The 24452-nt window shown below is 38.6% G+C and overlaps 1 protein-coding gene and 1 long non-coding RNA gene across 3 annotated transcripts in view; one reads left to right on the forward strand and one right to left on the reverse strand.

The window, feature by feature from the left end:
• Window positions 1-24452, forward strand: part of LOC130085363 (uncharacterized) — a 42311-nt gene that overhangs the window by 902 nt on the left and 16957 nt on the right. The window lies entirely within an intron of this gene.
• The window catches only part of map1ab (microtubule-associated protein 1Ab), a 47123-nt gene continuing 25955 nt past the window's right edge, over window positions 3285-24452 (reverse strand). For both annotated transcript variants that reach the window (XM_056251091.1, XM_056251093.1), the window contains 5 exons: window positions 16512-16594; window positions 16195-16332; window positions 5767-16111; window positions 5152-5381; window positions 3285-4816 (listed from right to left, as the gene is read on the reverse strand). In XM_056251091.1, the coding sequence (XP_056107066.1) occupies window positions 4661-4816; window positions 5152-5381; window positions 5767-16111; window positions 16195-16332; window positions 16512-16594 (10952 nt within the window). In that variant the 3' untranslated portion in view covers window positions 3285-4660. The remainder of the gene's footprint in view (window positions 4817-5151; window positions 5382-5766; window positions 16112-16194; window positions 16333-16511; window positions 16595-24452) is intronic.

Genomic DNA, 24452 nt, shown 5'->3' on the forward strand with positions numbered 1-24452 from the left:
TGTGAGTCAAATCTTCGGACACTGGCAGAATTTCGTTGGAGGTCAAATTTGATCGCAAAGGTCATTAATCGGCTGTCGGCGAACATGTCAAACTAGTGATCAAAGACTTCAGATTTTGTCCTAGGATCAGAGGAACCTTTTAGGATTTTAAACATTTGTCTCAAACAGCCAAATCGTACAGTGTGAACCCGGCTTTAAGGGGATTACTTGCCATGGCAATAAATGGCTGTCGCATGGAAGAATACCTCAATATACTGTACATCCGAATTGGTATCATTTCGGCACGGACCTGTGGTATTTCCCATATCTGGTCAGTAATACTCCCAGTTTTGTCCAAAATTCTACAGTGGTTATACTGGTCCATATACACCTCTTTTCATGCAGTGTTTTTTAAGTCAACAGTCTGACAAGTTAAGTGTCAGTGGAAAATAAAATAACAAAACGAACCACACAGAAAGACTTTCCCAAATTTTTATGTTTTTTTATTGATGATCACCAGGATGGTTCCCTTTACAGCAAATCAGCAGAAATCTACTTTTGCATTGAGATTTTAAAGACAAAATGTTGAATATTGCACTAAAGAAGAAGAGAACTAAGATTCATATAGCGCCAAAGAACGAGGAAATATCACAGCATCTTCTCGACAACATCTTAGGGTAAACAGAAGCCAAGCCCATTAATATATGCATATTTCAGTACCATAAAGACAGTTAGCTTCAAATATATCTTCTTAAAATAGTTTTGTTTTAATTTCTGATCATTAAACGATTACATTCAGGAGTATAACTAATAAGGTCACATGCAAAGATGGATACGTATGCATGACATATGGCCAAATGAATCCATCACATGATGATGTGGAATGAAATTGAACTAATAGAGATTTGTAGAGGTACTTTAACTTTGCAGTCTTTTTTTACCTTTAGGAAATTAGAATTACAATAACCATAGAACTTCCTGAAAAGAAAGCGTTTCACATAAATGACCACGTCAGCTATATTGATTTATATGTACAGGTTACGCCATTTGTTTTGATTTCTATTTTGGCATTTCAAGTCATTGTAAAGGAGGAAACCTTACGTCTGTAGTGTATTCAGTGTTCAGTGTGTAGTTGGTAGCCCTCTGCAAACCAAAGTTGTTGAATCTTATTTTTAAGAGAGTTCTGTAATTGTATTAAAATCAGCAATAGCTGAACATGTAATATTTTGTCATGAGTCATTCACGATTCTAACCACGATTCTTTCGGTGACCCATTTTCTGAGGTTCACTGTTCCATGTGCATATTTTGCTAGTTCTTTGTTTTGTTCAAGAAGCATCCAGCAAAGCAATTTTTACATTCAAAAATATTATTTAAAGTTAGTGCATTCATCTTTAACACAAAACTATTTTTGTGTAAAGAAATCACAGCTAATCAACAAGACCATATAGTACTTGTTACTAAGGCCAGTTATTTGAAATAAAACATTTTCAAATATGAAAATATATCCAGACCATAGGACGTACAGTACAGTACATATTCAGCCTATTTTAACATAATCCTTCTAGCAAAAGAGGAAAAAAAAAAAAGATTTTGGTCTCAGTGTGGGTTTCATTTGTGCACACCAGTGGGATTGGGTATTAGACTGTATATATTAAACGAATAAACTAGTTTAATTTTCAAGGCTACTGTCTTTTAGAGGCTCTATGAGTGAGTTCTTTGACCACCACTGGTAACCTGTGCGTTCTGTTAGTTAAAGTACACAAAGACCCTGTCACTTTGACCATCTTAAAGACAACTTTTCTGAGTGAACTAAATCTATATTCAAATAACACAATATGAAGTCCACTGCAATGCTAAATACTGACTTTTACATAAAAAAAAAATCTAGACAGACTAAAATCAGATCCACTCATTGTAAATATACTGGATTAAGGTAAGAGATTCAGTGTTTCAGAGCTTGCTTTGGAAAATGGTAGATGATGGCACTGCTGCCTCTAAAGCAAGGCTACTTTCAAGGACAAAACAATTGTGCATTTACCAATGAGGCCTTGATGTTTTGCTATTAGAGAAACGGCTCATAATGTAAAATATGTAGGGCAGCTTTCTCAAATTAAGTCTATTTCAGTTTCAAATGCATAAGCCAATGACAGACTGCTAATACATTCTTCCTGCCTTTTTTGTAAATGGTGTAATTTCAGGTTAGGTTGAATTAATATTTTACCATCATTAAACGAGATAAGCTCCATAAAACGCCAGTGAATTTATTGATACTGTTTTCAATAACTGACCTTCATACAGTTTAATATAGTCTATCCGCGTTTCCACTGTCAGGTCAAACCGTTCTCGTTGCTTAACCGTTCCATTCCGTGATATGGTTTCATTTTCCACTGCGGGGCTGATAACAGCTCTTTGGAATGTAATACAAATGCGTTAGTCCTTGCCTTGGTATGGCATGAGAGTTAAATAGTGACCGCGTTATGGAGGATGATCAGATTTTAATTTTATTATTAACTTGCGTTAAACTTGCTCAAATAGCGTGCTTGGCTAGCTACAGAGAAACTGGCAGCCAGGCAACAGACAAGTGACCAATCCTGAGTGGCCACATCATTACACGCACGTAGCACCAACCTTGCTGAGAATTTCGCCCCGAGAACGGTTTGTAATCATGCTGTGCTGAACCAAGCTCAAGTGGAACTGTTCCCTACCGTTCTTAGAACCGTTCAGCCCGACGGTGGAAAACCGGCTTAGTCAGACAAAATTCGTCAGACAAAATTAGCTTTTTCAAATAAATTAATATTACTTAATTATTTACATGATGCCTATCTACTAAACTCACTTTATTTTAGAAAAGTGCAATCGTACTTGGTGCAGCAATGTTATCATTTCAAACACCTTTTATAATACTCTTTGTCATTAAATCAAAACTGTAATAACTATATTAGCGTAAACTTGAAGTAAGGCTATAAAGAATTTCTAATTCCAGATAATACAATAGGCTACACAGGAGTATTGTTATATATATATATATATATATATAAACCAAACGTCTGTGTAATGACTCAGCATTTTCTTCGTCAAAGAACACGCAAAAGGCACACGAGGGTTACCCTCACTGTCTGCTCTCACAACAACCATGAAATCTATTTAATTCTATTTATTAGTCTCTCTATAACAAATGTCTCTTTTGCTACATTTTGATATATAGTGTCATTTCCACCGCCAGTTTCCTTTTAAACCAGTTAAACCTAAAGTGCTTGTGGGTAAGGGAATCTCAGCTTGGGGGGGGGGGGGGGTTTGGAATCTGGTCAAGTACTGTATATCAGCCTAACACAAAAAAAAAACATTCAGCAAGTTACAAGTCTGGATCCTCCACATTAACATATAAAACAGATTAAGTTGATCCTAAAGTGGCTGCATTTAAATTTCAATCATACTTTGATGATTTTATATAAAATTATCATAACAAAATCACTCAAGCAACAGACCATCATGTAATTGACAGTAAAATACAATTTCCATCTGACTCTAATGGTGGTCTACTCAAATAATGGACAGATGGGATGCGAGATGCTCGTTATTAGTCCGTTTTTGAAGAGAAAGGTGGACCCAACAGAACCCCTAAACGGATCCCTAGATAAATATACCGACAAAGTTTAGTCTGAAGAGCATCATGCTTTAGGAAAGTAACCACAATGCCAAATAAACACAACTGTTATTCTTTCTATAACCTTCTATAGCCAGTCATATTTTCATATCAGAGCCTATTCAACCAAGTTCTGTCATATTAGTGAATTGGTAGTTTGTAAAGATGCCCTCTACTTTGCCTTACTCTTAAAAGCATGTATAAGCATGTACAGTCTTCACTACTATCACATTATTGAGATAAAACTATTTTGGATTGCATGTTTGAATAAAGAATGATCCATCTCTTGTCAACTAAAGGACATAAATCTTGGATTATGGTTGGTTGATTTTTTTTTTTTAAATCACCATTTGAAAGAACTGAGATTTGGCACAAAACCTCTTTGGATTAGCAATTTAGAGTACAGTTATTTCGTTCTTCACTCTATGTGCTGGTATGTGATCTCATGGAGAGTCTGTGTCTAGCCTCATTGTAATAGTAGCTCACAAGACAAAACTGTTTTGAGTCTGTTCTTGAAGTTATTTGCTCTAAGGCCATGTGACCTTATGTTTAGAGTATTTTTTCCCAGGCAACTGTGTCTATATGTAGCTAAGATTGATGATAAATGATGCAGAACATGAATCAGATGGTGCATTAACCAACTTACAGAGGGCATTTTTTGTGCTTCGAAATTCAAATTCCAGGCAGGACAAAATCTTGGTCTCTTTAAGTTATGTTAAAGAAAATAAGAAAAACTCAATTTGCAATGCAACTTCAGCCTACGTTGAACATTATATTACTATTTCATAGCAGCTAGCTAGTGAACATTCAGTTTTCTGCCAAAGCCTCGCAGAAGCAATCAAAAATGTACAATAGATTCAGGACCAAAGCTTACATTAAAGTCCTTTGACAGCACTAGGATTTTGTTGCATTTTGAGGATTAGAATATCAACTATAAATATTAGCGGATGGAAGGCTGTGGGTGGAGTAACTCATCTAAACCTAAAAGATTAGAAATGAATGAGGAATGAATGGCAAGCTTTTAAAAGAAAAACAATTCAAAATTCTATTTTGCAGGCAGGGAAAGATTCATCTTGCATGACCACTGTGCTGCTGCTGGCCAAGACCATTATATTCAGGTCCTGCTGTTTCTCATGGGTCTGCTGATACCAGTCCCGAGTTACCTCTGTGTCATGTGTAGGGATTAAAGTGACCTAAATGAGAAGAAGATTGTCATTGTCAGATTAACTATAAAAGATCTGTTTAAAAAAGAAAAAGAAAAAGTTTAGAGACCAGTAATAGAAAATAGTAATGTCAATTTTCAAACAAATCCTTACATTAAACATATTTAATTAATATTTTGAGTTTGAACTTTAACAGGCCAAAAAATACATTTAGTTTAAAAAAAAATGTTTTTGAAAATCCAATTTTTTTTTGCTTACTCCCTAACACTCCTTGTGTCCCCATATCCCACTTTAGAGTATTACTACAACAGATGCACCAACTTTGTTCCATGACTTTTAGTTTTTAATGTAAAGTAAAATGGTACCTGGAGATTAGTGCCCCATTGCGCTTTCCCTTCTAGGAGTGCATCTAGAACTGCACGACTGGGTTCACCACTGCCTGGATCATTTCCACTGACGACGTAGTATGCTGCTCGCACTCGCTTGAAGAACTCTTGATCAACATTTTTAGCACTGCAGTGGTTGGGAATGTAAGCTAGGTCGACATAGATAGATGGTCCAGGTGGAGTCCCAGTGCTGGATTTCAGGTTGGAGCCTAAAAAAATATAACATTGGTTATTTGATAATTGTCTGGCTTATACCGATATTTATTTTTATGTTATGTTTGATAACCAATAAATGGACAATATAAAAAATATATGTACTAGTTTGTCTAAATAAATGAAAAACAATGCATTAAAAACTTAAATAAAGTGAATTTAGGCATCACAGCATTATAATGTACAGTATGAAAAACATTAATTTTGAGATTTGCTAAAGATTACACTTAAAAGTATTATAAAATAGTGTTTTTAAACATTACTTTAAGTGAGTGTTACATGACAGCAAAGGTCATTTAAATGTAAAAATGCCAGCTAAGTATTCAATTTCGACAGATAAATGAATAAAATCTAATGTATCATGCATCCTGATAGTTGTACCTGCATTACTCTTAACACCATTGACCAATCCTCTTCCTGGGTTGTATATGTCTCCCCTGGATCCCTGTGTCTCAGACATTTTGGACAAGCGAAGAGTCTTCTCTGAATCTTTTCTTTTAAGAGCATGAGGTGAGGAGTCTTTGGATGTCTGCTTCACAGGGGTAGTAGATCTCCTGCCTTTTGCATCTCCTTTACGTGACGGCGATGCAGATTTTCCCAGTGTCTTCCTCAAGCCTCTATTTGTTTTAAGGTCTTTCTTCACTGGTCGTTCTGTGTGGGTCTGGCCATTAAGAAGGGCCTCTGGGTCCACCATGCACACATCAGGGTGTGGTGGGTGAGGAAGAGGGTCTTTCACTGGCATGGGAGGGGGATCATGACTCCTCGGAGAGGAGGAATGATGGCTTCCTCCGCTGCTGCCAGCTGCAGACATTTTGTCTACTGGTAGATGTTCTGCATCTTCATCAGAGTCAAGGTTTCCTTCTGCTGTAATTGATGGACATTCTTCAGTCTCTGGAGGAACATCTGAGTCAGACTGAGATGGGAGTGACTCGCTCAAAGATGTAGGAGGAGTTTCCTCCCCTGCTAGCATAATGCCATGCCCTGTCGCCGTACTGCTCGGGATGCTCTGCGATCCCTCCTTGCTTTCCTCATGGCGACTGTGGGGATGACAATGCTGCTGCTTGTGGGATCTCCTTTTGACAGAGTGCTGCTCAAGCTCATCATCTCTTGAATGATCACTTCTGGCATCTTCCTCTTCCTCCTCACTTGATAACCCCTGTGGGCTTGGATTAATAAAGGATGGCGAGATATCTCCTTTACGGTGTTTGAAAAGCGAAGGTGAATGGGAGGATGTGGCCTCCATACCGAGATCAGAGGGTCGAGTGAATCCTTCATCTGACTTCTTGGAGACCTCAGGGTAACAAGCCTGTGCTCCTGATGGTGGAGTTGGTGGATGTTCTTTTGAATCATACTTCACTTTCTCCTCTTCAGCCCCCTCTTCCTCCTCTATACCTTCATAAACATCTTCCCCATAGCCAGGTGGAGCCTTTAGACATACAACATCTTCATGCTGCATTGTGGACTCAAGGGTACTATGCTGGCTAGACTCAACTGTATTTGTTTTTTCGCTGTCTTTTTCCATCATCTTTTCTACTGTTAGCTCTTCATTCCCTTCATTTTTCCCCTTACATTCCTTTTCTACAAACATTTCAGTTTGTTCTACATCTTTCTTTACTTTAGACTCTTCAGGTTTCCCTTCACTTTCGCTCTTTTGCTCTGACTTCTTGCCACAATCTAGGATCTCTCCCATCTTTTCTGACCTCACTTCAACCTCCTTTTCAGAATGTATCTGTTCTTTCTCCATTGCTTTATGTTTTACTTCTTCTTTCTCATCTGTCTTACTCTTCTCTTCATATTCCATCTTGCTCACTTTTGCTTCTTTAATTTCAACCCTCTCCAGTACTTTCTCAGCCAAGTCTTTAATTTCCTCAGACGTCTCTGCCCCTTCTTGCTTCATATATAGTTCACTTAATGTGCTAGTACTGAGAGTCCCACAAGCTGTGACTGGCACCTTCTGAGAACTTGTAATTTCTGTTGGTCCATCTGTTGTGTGCAGATCAAATGAATGTAATGTTGTGGTTGAGGGTTTTACATTAGTATGTTGCTCCGGTAAAGACGCTGTGCTTAATTTTTCAGTAGCTGAATATCTTTCACACTCAATTCTGCATGGCAAGGTTCCTTCCTCAAAATTGCTTTTGTTATCTTCAGGCTCATCATCAGAGGATTTTTCTTGTGAGTGTTTGTCTGTAGAGTCAGCCTTTGCCAAAGGTACAATGTCAAACTTGAGGGATGTGGAAGATGCCAACTCAGTTGGGTGAGTTGCATGCTCAGTAGTTGCTGATTCTGGCAGTTTTGAAGAATGTGTTTCTGCAACATGTTTAGGAACAGAGACTAGATCCCTGTCAGATTTAATGCTTGACATATCCTCCTCTGACTTTTCCTCTGCCGATGATGTTTGATCTTGAAGAAACGATTTAGATTCCTCCAGGGGACTTAGAGGAGAAAACCTGGCAAGACTGGATATTGACTCAGCTGTTGTTGTAGCAGGTGTCATTCGATCTGAGACTTCCATATATTCATCTTTTTTTAAACAAGGCAAATCCATAACGGGTGACTCTTCCTCTTTTAGGGATGAGTACTCAAATGATATACTGTCTCCATCTGACCTTAGTTGGACACTAGGAAAAGTAATCTGTGGTTCTAGCCCTTCTCCAAGGTGTTGACCAGTTGAATATGAGGCAGAGGTTGAAGAAGAGTAACTAAAGGATGAAGATGATGAGTAAGTTGTATCAGACATGGTTCCTTGAGCAACAGCTAGGGATTCAGACACTTCATACTTTTTATCAGAAGTTTTCCGTGGTTCATGTTTGTCATCGCTGGATTTGGGTATGTCAGATAGGAATGAACTAGTGTCTTCTTTCTTGGACTGTTCATGCTCCTTGCTGATTACATCATGAGGCTCTCCATGTACTGATGATGGCTTTGCTGTGGGGGATATTTTTTCCGTGTATGAGTCACCAACCATGTCTGTCTGTAGAACTTTTGCAGTTGCTCCAAAAGCTAAGGAACCAGTAGTGTCTTCTTGTTTTGTTTCAAGTGGTTTAGATGTAGTCGTGGTATCAAATGCTGCTTTAGACTCTTTCTCGGACATCTCTCTGGCACCCTTTTCAACATCCAAGTCACTTGCATTTTCCTCATCCTCTTCCTCATCCTCATAGTCATCCTCTTCTACTGCAAATATTTTTTGGCTTCTGACCAAGCATTCCTCTGTCTCTGCACTCACAATCAATGTCTTGCTGGAAAGAGAATCTGTTTTGCCAGTGCACTCAACTGCAAGAACATTGTCATCAACTTTCATAGACTGCCCTGAAGAACCAGGAGTGGCGATGCTGGGATCTTCAGCCGATAACCTGGCAGGAAGCATGTCCTTTTCAGGTGGTGAGTACCGACCAGAAGAAAATGTGTCATCTTTGCTTTCAGCTGAATCCAGTTTGTTTTTATCTTTGTTACCATGACTTGATATTGGACTCTCCATTTTGTTCTCATCGTAGGCAGATGTTGATGAAGTTGTTCGACTCTGAAGACTTTGATCTTCTGATAATGTGAGAGGGCCTTGTTGAGGGGAAGCTTCAGTCACGTGGGTTTTGGTCTTGTCCAAGTCCTCTGAATGAGACGTTTCCAATATGTCATCTGTTTTATGGTCTTTCTCTTGCGTATCAGGTTTTGAAAGACAGGAAGCAGATGTACATGGTTCTTTATCCAACAATTTAACATGACTCTCATCATCTTTTCCTTGAGGAGGAAAATGTGTGACCTCTTTCTCCTTCTCCTTTTCTTCTCTCTTCAATTTCTCTGATTTGTCTTGCAAATCACTAGAGGCAAATGAGCTTGAACCTGCTACCGAAATGGCTTTGCTGTCATATTTAAAACTATTGTCAACAAAAAGATCTGGTCTCTCTTCTCTAACCAATTCTTCCTCTTGGTATCGCTCCTTATTGTCTTGCTCTGAGTAGGCACTGTGGCTGCTGTGAATACTTGAAGTCTGGTAATCAACCTTGCTAAAAGACACTGGCTCATCATCACTTTGTTCCTCTTCTGAACAAGTAGCTCCAAGCAATGAGGCCTGACTTTTTCTATTGTCATCTAAATCTCTATCCAAACTAGGGTACTGGTCCTCTTCCTCTCTTTCTCTCTCAGTGTCTTTTGAAATGGGCTTTTCATAAGGCTCATATTTAGAAGCTTCATAGCTTTCTTTTTCCACTTCATACATCATCTTCTCAGCAGATTGTATTCTTTCACTATCAGCCTTTTCAGCACATTTCTCATCAGCACTGTCAGTCTTTTGAAAATCAGAATGTGACTCTAACCCTGGAGAGGCAGCTTCTCGTTCTCCTTCCCTTTCCCTCTCATCCTCCTTCTGAAGTTTTGTGGCTTCCTTTTCAGAGATCAATGTTTGATGTTGACTATCCTCAACACTGCCTTGATTGTCGAAGCTAGGCAGTGTGATACTCATTGGTTTGCTCTCAGTTAGAGTCTCCGTGACAGTTTTTTTACTTGTTTCTGCAGTAGGTGAAAGTGATGTTGTATCAAACGTGCACTCCTTCTCTGGTTTAGTTGATGTGCCACTTGAATCTCTAGTCAACTCTTTCTCTTCTAAATGGGCCACAATTTCCTCTTTTTTCATACTTGTCTCAGGTGGTTGTGCAGAACTGCTTGCCTTTGGTTCCTCTAAATTCCATGGTTCCACTGATAATGGTCTTGAACCAGCACCTCCCATACAAACAGCATCTCCTTCATCCTCCTCGGTACTTTCATCTTCATCTGAAAATTTGGTTGGAAATGTAGTTTCAAAGGTTGACTTGATGTCTTTTGTTTTGTCTACAGTTGAGGTTTCTTCAATGCATTTTTCTTTATAATCTAAGTTTAATTTGAATCCAATGTCTGATGAAAGAAATGTATCTGTTTCATGTAATGATGTGTCTTGTTTGATATCTTCTTTAGGTTCATCTTTCAATTCCAATTTCTCTTTACAGCTCAGATCTGAGTTCTCAAACATTTGTTCTGAAGATTTATCCAGAGATTTTTGTTTGGCTCCCAAGTCAATTTTTGTGTCTAATTCATCGGACACCAATGTTGACACATCTTCTTTCATTAATTGCTCATCAGACTCTTTGCTAACCTTTGAATCAATTGTTTTATCTTCTACAATGGGAAGGTCTACAGTACCGTGTTCTGATTTTGAAACCACAGATTTAGATTCTGATGTAATCTGTTCTATCTTTTCTTCTCCCACAGATATGGCCTTAAGTTTTTGTTTTGTGTCTGATGGTGCATCTGTCACCATACTTGTTTGAGATACTTCAGTTACAGTATCTTCTGTGTGTTTTTCTTCATACTGTTGGTCCTTCTTAGCACCCATATCGGTACTATCAGATAGTGATTGATCCGTAGATATCTGAAGTTGAGTATGCTCCACATACTTATCTTTAGATTCATATGGTTTTGAGGATATGTCTTCAAACTCAACTGGTTGTTCAGATTTGACAAATATGCCTTTGCTTATTTCATCCTCTTTAGCTTGCAAAACTTTATTCACTGATTCTTTTATTGCCTGGGAGTCGCTCTTCACTACAGATCCAAAATCAGATTTAGAGATGGTAAGCTTATCTGCTTTTTCATAAGTCTGACATTCTGTAGGTTCTTCATCCATTTTGCGAGTTAGCTTCACAACCTCTTTGTTTTTGCAATCCTGTTCATCTTTAGCAGACAAATCTAATTTCTCAGATTCAGACAGCAAGACTTGACCTTGGATCAATGCTGGTTCATCTTTAGATTCTTGGTCTAATTTTAGGGAGGAATCCATTTTGTCTGAAATGGATATTTGTGTTCTGGATTTAGTGTCTTCTAAAGTTTTTTCCATATCTTGGCTAGTTTGGTGCACATCATCTGTGTCCTGTGAAATGATGGTATGCGAAATTTGAGGCTCTTTTTTGGATGATACATCTGCTTTTTCTAAATGTTGTGTGGTTTGAGTTTCTTTCAATAGTTTCTCCTTCAAGTCTTCATCTTGTTTACTAGTAATTTCAGTCTCACTTTGAGTTGCCCCTAATATATGAGGTTCCAACTCTTGCACAGACTTTCCTTTAGATTCTTGTTCATCTTTAGCAGACACCTCTGCATGCATCTCTATAGATTGAACATCTGGCTTTGAGAAGGAAATTTGCTCTTGTGTCACAAATTTGACTTCCTCTTTATTTTTATCCTTAGATTCTTCATGTTCTTTGGCAGCTGAAATCTTTTTCTCATATGTCAGCCCAGCCTCACTTTTACTTTCCACCTTTTCTTCATCTTTTAAGGCAACATCTGTTTTTTCACTTAACTGTTGTATTTGAGATTTGAGGCCATCTGTGTCTTCCTTAAACAGGGCTATACAGATGAATGAATCAGTTTTCTCTGAAGCCACATGTTCAGGTATAATATCAAGTGACTCTGATTTCTGCTCAGAGGTCTTTTCCGGTTTAGTTGTCATATCTGTCTCTACAGTGTCCTGTGTCTCTGTATGAGATGTTGATGTTTCTGCTTTGATGTCTGGGCTTTCTAAAAAATGACCAGATGCATCAGTCAGATCTTTCTCTTTGGATTCTTTTACCAAGTTAGAAGAAATTTGGTCTTTCTCTGATTGAATTTCTTGTTTCTCCTGTTTCTCTATCTCCGACCTTTCCAGAACTGCTGGAGAACTCTTATCTTGAAACTCTTCTTCATTCGCATTTTTCTTATCAAAATCCTCTTTAGGCGGCAATGCTGCCTTTTCAGGCTCTGATATTACATCACCTTTATCTGCCTCTGCATACTTTAATAATTGGTCTTTCTCCTTATGCTTCTCTTCAGCATCATCTCTCTCACCATCCTTTTCTTTATCCTTCTCTCTTTTCTCTTCTTTGTCTGTGGAGGATTTTAAATCAGAAGTTTCTTCAACGTCATGATCATCAGATAACTTGGTATCTTTATTCTCAAGAATTACAGCCTTACTGCTCTCTTTTAAGTCCTTTTGAACTTCACCCTTCTTTTCAACACTTGGATCAGGCATTACCTTTGTATCACTAATTTCTTTTGATGGTAGAATTGATATACTTTCTTTTTTAGCTAAGAAGTCCTCAACAAGTGGAGATGGTGCAGAGGTTGCTTCCTGGATTATCTTTTTTTCTTCCTCCTCTGCGTGAGGTATTTCCTTCTCATCTAAAATGTCAGGTTTTTGTTTCCCACTCTCCTTTTCAAATTTAATTTCAGTGGTGCTAAGTGGCACTCCTTCTTCTTGAAGGGTGTCTTTAAGGAGCATTTTATCTTTCCTTTCCACAGGTGACATTCTGAAGGGAGAGTGAGATGCACTAGGTGGTCCAGAATGTGTAGGAGTAGCCATTTTCACAGTGCTGTCATCGGGGCTAATACACCGGTCTTCCACCTCTGGAAAAACACTAGCTTCAGAAACAGGAAGCTTAGAATCACTGTGCGATGGGGAAGAGAGTATTGTTTGTACTTCGAAAGATGAATCCTCCCTTGGAGGTGACACCGATGCCTTCTCCATCTCAGGAGGTGAGAATTTTTCATCAGATGAAGTATCAGGAACTAAAGGCACAAGACTTTTGGGTTTGTCCATTTCTTTCTCCTTGTGTTCAAGTTTATCAGGTGAGGCATATCCTTCTTGTAACTTTCCAAGTGAAATGTCAACATTTGGTGTTTGATCTTCATATTCATCCTCCTCTTCATCATCGTAATGAGCAGCCAACTCAATTCCCTCGGTTTTACCTTCTAAGGGAAGTGGAGGAGATTCATCAGAGGGAGATGATTTAAAGCACTTGTCCTCCTCTAAGGAGGATGTTGGTGAGATGGTTCCAGCGGAGTGTAGGTACTCTTTTTCTTGGGTGGCCTCAGTCTGAGTAACTGGTTGAACGGTGTCCAAGACCAGGGAGCTTTTTCCAGTGTCTTCAGTCTGAGGTGCTGTGACTGATGCCACTGACTGATCTTCTGCAACGGAAGTGGGCAAAGAAGACAGTTTGTCATACTCTGTTATGGATGTTGCTGAAGAAACATGTTCCTCTTCAGCTAATGGAGCTGCGAGTATGCTGGTGTAGATGGAAATAGCTGGCTCCTGTGCACCCATCAATACTTTGCCTGTTCCATTGCCCATTGCAGCTGCTTGTATTTCTCTCATTCCAGGGATAGCATCAAAGGAGCCTGGTTGGTCTGGGACAGAGACATCATAGCTACCAACCTCATATTGAAGGTGTGGTATCCTGTCCTCTGCTTCTTCGTGGATCTCCTCATCTGAGATGGTCTGCTCAGTCTCAGAGTAACCTGGTATGGTTTCATCTTGGATATATGATAAGTTTTCTGCTGCAGCAGCTCCTTGGGCTGTAGAGGTAATGCCAGCTGTGACACCTCCAACATTTGACAAGTATGCATCCTCTTCTTCCTTGATTTTCTCAGCAGAGAGATCTTTTATTTCTTCATCTGCAATGGCATCCAAATCCTCTGCCTCCTCTAACTCAGCTTTTTCAATCACATCCTCTTCTTCAAGCTGCTCCTCTTCAACGTCAATCTTTTTCACCTCTGCTTGTTTTTGCTTCTCCATTTCCTCAACCTCATGTTTTCTGTCCACTCCCTCCAAGTCTTTAGATTCCTTTGCTCCCTCTTCGTCCTCTTCATCTCCTATTCCCATGTCTTCCTCCTCCTCCTCCTCTGTCTTCTTAACAGGCTTTATCTCAACCTCCTCCTCATCCTCATCTTCAATTGCAGCACCCTCATCCTCAAATTTCTCTAATTCTGATGTTTGGGGCTCATCCTGTTCTTTTACTTCTGCTGATGGCACTTCTTTGATTTCTGCTGATAGGGCTACTTCTTTCTCTGTAGTTTCCTGTTCCACAATATCAGTTTCTGTAACATGATCTTGTTCTCGTTCCTCAGCAGCATTTGAAGTTCCATCGTCTCTTTCACCTGGTAATCTGGAGACAGTAAGGGCACTTTTAGGGGCTTCAGAGTGATCTGTCGCTTCAGTAGGTCTCATTTTATCAAAGTCTTTTGTTAAATCTTTAAGAGTAGATGGAGAAAATATAGCTTCTCCTGTCCCATTCTCCTGTTTTTCAAGCTTGATCTTCTCAGCCACTGGTTCTGCCTCAATCTCTGCACACTCTGCCTTGGCAGTTGTAGGTTTGCTCTTTGTTGTTTTGGATTTACCTTGAGTTTTGGCCTTGTGGAGGGTCTTTCTGACCTCTGGTGTGAAAGGTTTCAGGTCAGGTTTAGTAATTTTCCTCAGCTCGGGTTTTGAAGTGTCCTTGGCTTTAAACTTTTTCTCATCTTTTTTCAAACCATCATCTTTTTTAATTTCACGTTTTTCTTTCTTAACTTCCCTCTTTTCTTTGTCTTTCTTTTCATCCATTTTGGACAACCTTTCCTTTGGGTGTTTTTTCAGTGATTTCTCCTTCAATAACTTTTTCTTTTCTGTCACTTCTGTTTTCGGTTTCAATGGCTTGGTGTGCTTCTTTTCTTCTTTTTTCTCAATCTTGTTCTCTTTGACAGAGTCACTCTTCGTTTCGACCATGGATGCATCCTCATGCTCGTCGGTTTCTTTCTTTGGCTTAGTTGGTGCATGAGTCTTGGGAGATGATTTGAGACTTTCTTTGCTGTCAGTTCTTTGCTTTAGCTTTGTTTGTTTTACAGCTGAAGGTGAAACGGCAGAATTTATGTCTTTTTGTGTGGCTACTGGATACCGCAAGAAATCAAGGTGCTTCAACTTTTCAAGCCCTTCAAGGATTTTGTTCTGAGATGCATTTCCAGGAAATAAAACCCTTACAATTTTCTCTGAGGGGTTGGCAGGAAGCCATACGACGAGAGCAGCAATAGATGTCAAATAAGGTACAGATATTTCTCCCTCTTTTCCATTGGGAAGCACTATCCCTGTCTTGGCCTTGCTGTTACCTGCCCACTTCTGCATGAGGAACTGCATTTCCTTACTGTCTTTCACAGGGTTCAGGACAAACATGTCCAACCTGCCCACACCCATCTTGTGAAAAAGTGTAATTGGCTCAATGGTATTACTAACCACTCGAAAAAGAGGCTCAGACTTAATTCCCAGCTTGTTGAGGTATTGCAATGTAAGAGAGGCTTCCTCAATACTTCGCTTAACTTTCAAATTCGATTCTGATGTGCGAAGCTTCTCAGGTACATTGAAGAATACAACTCCGATCTCTGGCGATATCAGGTTCTTCATCCAATCACTGTAGGTGGTTGAGCCTTGAGATTGCTCTTCCTCCTGCTCTGCAACCTTCCTTTGAAGGAGTCCATTGATCCCAGGAAGATTATCAGCACCAATATGGGTGAGAAGGATAGAATCAATACGATCTAAATGTCTGACAAGCTTCCAAAAGCACGACCTTCTGTCAGAGCCACCGTCAATCAGAATGTTAAAACCATTGACAGCAAAAAGCGCAGAATCCCCCCGTCCACCAGGAAAGATGTAGCAGCAAGGCTTTGAGAGCTTTAAGAATCCTCCAGAGGTTGGAGGCTCAAGAAGGTCAAATGGGGATGGTACATCCACAGTCTCAGATATATATTCGGTAAACTCAGTGACCCCCTCCATCTTAGGGAGTATGGGCTCTGGATTCAGCCTATAATTCAGCAACTCCTTAATGCGTTGCTGTTGTCCCAGAGAGTTCCAGCCTGCCTCACCACGACAAGACACAGTCAGTGATCCCCGCTGTCCAGAGCTGGCTTTAACCAGCAAATTACTGACCTACATGAGGAAAACAAGTAAAAAATTTGTGAAGATATATTGTGCTTTATCAATTTGAATACAATTATATTATCTAAACTTACTCCAGGATCAGCAAACACGTGTGAGAAGGTTTGATGACTGAGCACTCCGGTTTGGAGAACCAGGTCACCTTGGTCAGAGCTCTGCCCACTCAGGACCAGTAGTTTATGCACAGCTGGGTCAGATATAAGACAATGGATCTAGGACATATTAAGAGACATAGAGGGCATTTAAAACACATTAGTGTATTAGAGTCAGTCTGTTTGTAGCAAGGTTGTGCTTAAACAAGGTTATTAAGTCCAACATCAAACCTATTCATCAATCTTTATTAGAAACATACAGCACCTTGTCCAACAGAGATTTTCTTTAAGTAACTTACCTCAGAGATAACAGTATCTTCTGACGGGTTTACTAATACAACCGTCTCAAGAACATCACTTTTGTGGTGCAGAGTCCTTTGTCCTGGAAGAAAGAAATATGTTTTTTCTTATTTATATTCAGATATAAAGTTACACATTTCTATTGTGACTAGTCTCGATAGCTGCATTTCCACCACAGGAACTTTCCCCAGGAACTAGGGACATTGGGGTGGTACTCGGTGTGTTTCGACAGCAGGGACCGGGGTCTAAATGAAGTTCCTGGAAAAATTTCCCCCACAGAAAGTCTCTGCTCGCGAGGTGGTACTTAAAAAAAAAAAACAGTTGAAACACGGCTTTTGAGCCCTTATCATGATTTTCATGATCTAAAACAGATGCAGCATGGAGAGGTACACAAGTTAAAGGTCATCCTGTAAAGAAAGCTACTTAAGGAGGTAACTTTTTATATACACTCACCGGCCACTTTATTAGGTACACCTGTCCAACTGCTCGTTAACACTTAATTTCTAAGCAGCCAATCACATGGCGGCAACTCAGTGCATTTAGGCATGTAGACATGGTCAAGACAATCTCCTGCAGTTCAAACCGAGCATCAGTATGGGGAAGAAAGGTGATTTGAGTGACTTTGAACGTGGCATGATTGTTGGTGCCAGAAGGGCTGGTCTGAGTATTTCAGAAACTGCTAATCTACTGGGATTTTCACGCACAACCATCTCTAGGGTTTACAGAGAATGGTCCGAAAAAGAAAAAACATCCAGTGAGCGGCAGTTCTGTGGGCGGAAATGCCTTGTTGATGCCAGAGGTCAGAGGAGAATGGCCAGACTGGTTCGAGCTGATAGAAGGGCAACAGTGACTCAAATAACCACCCGTTACAACCAAGGTGGGCAGAAGAGCATCTCTGAACGCACAGTACGTCGAACTTTGAGGCAGATGGGCTACAACAGCAGAAGACCCCACCGGGTACCACTCATCTCCACTACAAATAGGAAAAAGAGGCTACAATTTGCAAGAGCTCACCAAAATTGGACAGCTGAAGACTGGAAAAATGTTGCCTGGTCTGATGAGTCTCGATTTCTGTTGAGACATTCAGATGGTAGAGTCAGAATTTGGCGTAAACAGAATGAGAACATGGATCCATCATGCCTTGTTACCACTGAGCAGGCTGGTGGTGGTGGTGTAATGGTGTGGGGGATGTTTTTTTGGCACACTTTAGGCCCCTTAGTGCCAATTGGGCATCGTTTAAATGCCACGGCCTACCTGAGCATTGTTTCTGACCATGTCCATCCCTTTATGGCCACCATGTACCCATCCTCTGATGGCTACTTCCAGCAGGATAATGCACCATGGCACAAAGCTCGAATCATTTCAAATTGGTTTTCTTGAACATGACAATGAGTTCACTGTACTAAAATGGCCTCCACAGTCACCAGATCTCAATCCAATAGAGCATCTTTGGGATGTGGTGGAACGGGAGATTCGCATCATGGATGTGCAGCCGACAAATCTGCGGCAACTGTGTGATGCCATCATGTCAATATGGACCAAACTCCCTGAGGAATGCTTCCAGCACCTTGTTGAATCTATGCCACGAAGAATTGAGGCAGTTCTGAAGGCAAAAGGGGGTCCAACCCGTTACTAGCATGGGGTACCTAATAAAGTGGCCGGTGAGTGTATATATATACAGTATATAGAACTATATACATTTTTTATGATTTTAATTTCATCAAAACTGCACTTTTCTGGCACAAAAGATTAAAGGTTTGAATGAATGAGGGAATGAATGAATGATCCCAAATAGGGTGACATCAAATTTGATCTCATTAATTTACAATAAATATAACAAATGAAATAAGAATATTCTTTAGGTATATAACTGGATCAAAAACATGGTAAAGTAAATATGGATTTTAAATCAATGATTCTTTTTTTATTCTGTTAATTTACTGTCCAAATAAACTGATTCAACTCAATGAATCACACTTTAGGATGAATCAATTCACTAGATTGAATCAAACTTTAGGACAAACTAATTTAGGTTACTTGTTTAAGTGTAACCAAAACTGTATGCCAGTATTCTGAAAAAAAGGGAAACAGACTCATCTAAATTATATGGGAAACTTATTTGGGAAAGCGCTAAATGCTTTTTTATAATTGAAATGCACAACACAGCAGCCTGAGCTTAATCCTCCAAACGCATGTCCCGTAACAATGCATTGATTTGTTCATTCGAAAGTCAATGATAGCAGCCATATGATTGATTAATGTTAATCAAAATTAATGTACCTGAAAGGCATAGCTATCACTCAAATCAAATTTCATTGATTTAGAAAAGGACTCCAAGGTGTACAGTATAGCATGTCCACAGCATCATGGATGTTTGGATTACAGTCAGAAGTAAGGGGTTTAGGGTTTTAAGTGTATATTACGATAAGAGGATATCCATGTGAAGCTAATAGGGAGAAATCACAAATGCAACATTAGTCTTTACATGGTCTGAAGAGTCCAGTCCAAACACATTTATCCTGTGTTTTCAGTTGTGTAAAGAGGGTTATAAGAGCAGGGTGTATGGAGGAATTAGAGGGATAATCAAAGAGCTGCTGAACGCAGCACGACTGGGGTTTGGACCAAGCTGGCCTAAGCCCAGTGTTGCTTCAGTGAGCCAGATGGTGTGGGATGGAAGTACAGAAGTGAAAGTACAACATATGTGAAGACTGGTGAGGCAGATCTCACCAGGACAAACTGAATGCAAATAATACAGGCTGCCACGGAAACGACAAACTAGTAGCTTCGACCCTGCTGCCCTCAGCAGAGTGACAAAGTACAAATAAACAAGAAAGGCATGAAAGTCTCAGGCACTGCAATGCCTCCCCATTGGCACAATGCCCAAAACAACATTGGTCTATTGGCTTTTTGTAATTAATACATTGCGTGTTTCCCTCTTTGTTGTTGTTTGATGAAAATCTTAGGAGGAGGCAGAACTCAGAGGATTAACAAATGTAGGTGATAAAAAAATGACACTTTTTTGAACTCTTGACAATCAGAATTAGCTGAAAAAATTAGGGCAATACAAAGTTTAAATTTCATTTTTAAATACAAAGAAAATATATAATTGTGGATGGATCTTTACAAACCTGCAATTAGAAAGAATTTTAAATGTATATATTTGTTAGAAGTGAATTTTGTCAACTTTGAGGAGTAGAGCTTAAGAACCACAAAACTCCTTTGCCATTTTGAATAAACAGATGGTTTTGCAGAGCAGTGTGTTCAGCCAGCTTCCAGTTTCCACGACTCCCTTTTGGCACTTTTCCACAGTCGCGAAAGAATGGGAAAGAATGTAGCATTAAGTCCAAGGCTAAGTTAAGGTATCCAGTGTATCTGTTGAAGTACAAGCATCTTCATAACTGCTGATTATTAATTAATGACTTAGGTTTGACTACAGAAACTTCTTAATTGCATTAGCATCATAAAACAGTTATTTTTTAGCATCATAAAACAGTTATTTTTTAAGATCTCAGTGTAGAGATCCAGTCCTACCTCACCTGACCCGCTTGGTATAAATATCCACTCATGAACTCTAAAAATTAGAGCACTCTGTTAAAATAAGCTCAAACAGTGCTGTGATAGAAGACAGACCAAGCATCCGCACTGCTCCAGATATTTTGCTCTAGATATGGTCACCCAAGAGATTGAGGCCTCTGGAAGTTTGGGAACAGAATCGCCTCATCCGAGCATCTAAAACAGTCACTCATGCCACCATCCTATGTGCTTTTGGGAGCAAATAACCTTCTGAACGTTTTGCTGTGGTGCACTGTATTAGTGATGCTAAATCTGTTTATCCCAGTGGAACAAGCCATTTAAGTCCCATTTCATGTACAGATGACACAGAGGTTAGCAATATTATGACATTTCTTTTTATTTAAAATATGACATGAACGTTCATGAAGCATAAAGCACCACAGGTGTTTGTTTTTATCTAACTAGCTTTTCACAACGAAGAGAATTAATGTTACTTTTAAAGGGCTTATGGTAATCCCATAAATGTGTCATCAATCCAGACTTAGTCCACACCACTGGTTGAGAGAAGTATGATGGGAGACTTAAAGGCACAGTGTGTAAGTTTCACCGCTAGAGGTCGTTTTTTCAAAAAAGCTTGATGACGCCATAAATGAGCGTGGAATCATTGTCGCCTTCACCTCCACAGCCGATGGAAAAACAAAACAGGACTCAGGCAGAAATCATGTTAATTGGTGAACTAATGTTTTTTCGAATATTACCTTAAAGCTGTAAGCGGTAACCCAATCATAACAGACTGGGCCATCTGGCCAATCAGAGCAAAGAAAATTATGAGAAAATGAAAGTGTTATTTGACCTTTGGTGCATGTAAAACTGTTGTAGAAGACCTCCAAAACAAAATTAGGAACCTTCAAAATAGCATAATAGGGGCTCTATAAAAGTTTTATTAACGTTACTATAAGAAGCAGGGGAGGGCCAAGAGCACCGGGACATTTTCTGTTGCAGTTTTTATTATGCTTATATGCCGCAAACGGCCGCTACCCCTCCTTACGTTGTGTAGTTTATGCATAACTTATGATTAAAGTTACGATCAAAGTTGTTTAACGTTTGCCTCCTTCGTCCCTGAACTTGAACTTGTTATGTTTGTTCACTTAAATGCACATTATTTTATTTCATTCTAATGAAATAGCTGCAAATGTTTAATTTACTACTCATACAGGTCACTTTATCTGACTAATTAAAATTGTGGTGTAACGCTATCCTGTTTTACTTTGTCAAAAGAATCATACTAAATACATTTGAGTGTGTTGAAAGTTAACGTTACTCTGTCCGTTAGCTCAGTGGTTGGTATGAGACACTTGTTGCACACTGCAGTAAGCTAGATCGATATTAGAATTTCATATTAATAAAAACTGGATGACTTGTGTTCCTAAATGAAATGCAATTAAATTTAAAATATATTTTATGGTGGAGAAAATGCTATATTACTGTTACGGTACGTACGCCATGGTACATTACTAGCGGTAAATCAAGAAATCGAGATTCAAACAATAAGACTGTGTTGAGCTATATAACAATTAGTTTTCTGTCAATAAAAGTCTCCAAACAGTTGCTCACCTGTCTCATAAAATGCATATTAAAGCATATTATAACATATTAAAGCGTATAAGGCATTTCCTTGCTTTCTAAGGAAATCAAGGGTAGCACATATAAGACATCATTGACAGGCGAAGCAATGACATTGTCCGTTACACATCAGTTAAAATAGCGGATTTCTCTGGATTTAAACATTGTTGGAAACATTTGGGATAATGTAAGTACACAAGTCAACAAAATATATAACATTGTTTTAGTGGTTTTTGGTGATTTTCATCCAAAAATCCCACATATTGTGCCTTTAAAAATACCATTAAAGTAATAATCAGAAATTATTATAAACTACAGTTAATATATAATTGTACATGATGAAAGTGCTCTATACACTCCATAAAGCCCTAAAACAATACTAACACAAGTTGCCCAAAATTTCTTTGGACTTTGACGCTCTGTGTTGCATCTACACAAGAAGCGAGTGCCCTAGTTTCTTCTGGTAATCCTAGTCCTGTGATTTGGCAATGCCGAATGATTCTGCTGTTAAGCATATTAAAGCCTCTTTTATCGCAGATGTGTCACTGAATCTCAGACAGCCACCTGGGTAAAGGGTGTGGCAACGGCACAATGCCCCAGCATGTTCTGATTTTATGCCTTATTTGCATGGATTTCTGATATTAACTTTTATACTGGCACAATACAAAGTTCTTTGGTTCACAGAACTCGAACATAGTAACATCTGATAACTTGCACAATAAGTTGGCAGTCCACAAATGGAACATAAATGAAGCAGCATATGCAAAATAATCTTAATTTTATAAAAATGATTGCATTACATTACATTAGACATTTAAGTATTCATTACATATAGATTTTAAGTTTGCACATTGTGAAAAGAGCACATTAGGTGTGGGCTAAGGAGGAAGCAAGTTTTAAAGAAAGAAAAGGTTACGAGAAGATTGCTGGTGCTGTACCACTGTTTCCTGGGGGGCCAGAAAACTCCAGCCTAAACCTGAGCCAACTATGAGATCATGCCACCACACAGACCGTTCATTAGCATTTGAAGCCACGTCTTTGTGCTTCTGAATAAAGGCTGGATGTTTTTCCAATACTGACGAGACTCCACATCGTCCTGGTGCCACAAAGACTTCTTATCATTATAAACATAATATGGTCAATAGGCAGAAACAAAAGAACAATTAAGCATTAGACCTAAGAAAATATTAAGTGCTCGATAAGTGCATCTTTTATAATTGGCTTTATTGAGTAAAGCACATATACCCAGCACATTAGCAGTTCAAATAAAGGAAAATGTCATGATAAAGCAAGTGATGGAAAAGTTAATAACAGGTTTGAACTGCAATACAGAGGCTACTAAACATCTTCTGAGAGAACATGGGTTTGTTCTATGAGTCAGCATCTCCTCTGAAATGTCAGTGTTTCCTTGGTCCTTTAACCAGATGATTTATAGACAGCGACTTGAAAATTAGCAACTGACAGGTTGAGGTTTCAACCTTTTTTTAATTATATACAGTACGTCTAATAATAACATTTGATAGTATGTAAATAGATCTTGAGTATTAATTTTGCCATTTTTAAAATCAAAGTATATAAATAAGGTAATTTTAATGTAAATCATGTGCAATGTTTCATGCATAATTCATTTAACATTAGAGTAAGGTTTCAAATGACTGTTAACAACAAGGCTTTTAGAAGTTACATGAACAGAACCAGAGAAGTTGTATTTAGGCCTATTATAAATCTTTTTGTCCTAATCATTATTCAGCCTTTTGAAGAGATCCTATTACAAATCTTCCCAGCTGTAGTGACTGCAAATCATGTCAAATTTGCTCCATTGAACCTCAGCCATGACTGCCCATCTACCTAAAAGTTGATAATGATTAAAATTATAGTGATGATATTTCCAAATAATAATCCAAAATGATTTAATCTTTTATCTCTTTTATACACACCTCTTTGGAATACTTGAGTGTTGAGCACTGAAGTATTTTTTGTATCATGAGCACTAAAGTATATATTTGGCCATTGTCCATTGTGGCAACATACCGCTGCTACTTTTTTGTCTCTCGTATCGCTCATGGTCTCTTATCTTGGGACTTTAAACAGTTAAAACAGTAGACAAATTAACATTTTGACCATAAAACTGTGCAAAAATTGTTCAGAAAAACAAGGAAGGAACTAAAAATGTAAGTTATAACCTTAACATCGCAGACAATATGTTATGTTGTTGTTAAATATGTTATGGACTAATTGAGCAAACTAGTCCATAGTAAAAGTAACTTGGAATGGAGATTAATAATAATAACAATATTTAAATCTATTTATTAATATTGTTGCTCTCTTTTGTCTCGTTGCTAGGTAGGGAGGTTGATTTTCTACGTTGTAATGAACTATTTTTAAAGTTTTAAAATAATCTACAAAAAATTTGGTATAATTCAATATTTCTTTATTTGATCAACAGCAATCTAATAAACCAAATAGTGTATAGTCAGACAGTCATTATCAAATAATAGATCCAAATTAATTCCTGATGCCTGGGTTTTTTATTTTATGTTAATGACCGACTCCCTGTACGGTATCTCTTTACATATTGGCTGTCGATGTCTCATTTCCATGCATTAAGTAAATCCAAGATTTATTACTGAGCTCAAGCTTATATTTAACTCACAGCTTACACAGATTCTATCGCTCCACATTTCCAATATCCTGCCGCAGTTACATTTCATACAAAGAACTGTGCCAAAGAAACACCATTTAAACAGAAAATGTCCTAAGGCAATCTGTACGATTAGCAAATAAAAAGGTAAAAGATCTTAAAC

Source organism: Rhinichthys klamathensis, unplaced genomic scaffold (genome assembly GCF_029890125.1).
Source record: "Rhinichthys klamathensis goyatoka isolate OS25496 unplaced genomic scaffold, OSU_Roscu_1.1 h1tg000076l_1, whole genome shotgun sequence".
NCBI classification, from domain to species: Eukaryota; Metazoa; Chordata; class Actinopteri; order Cypriniformes; family Leuciscidae; genus Rhinichthys; species Rhinichthys klamathensis.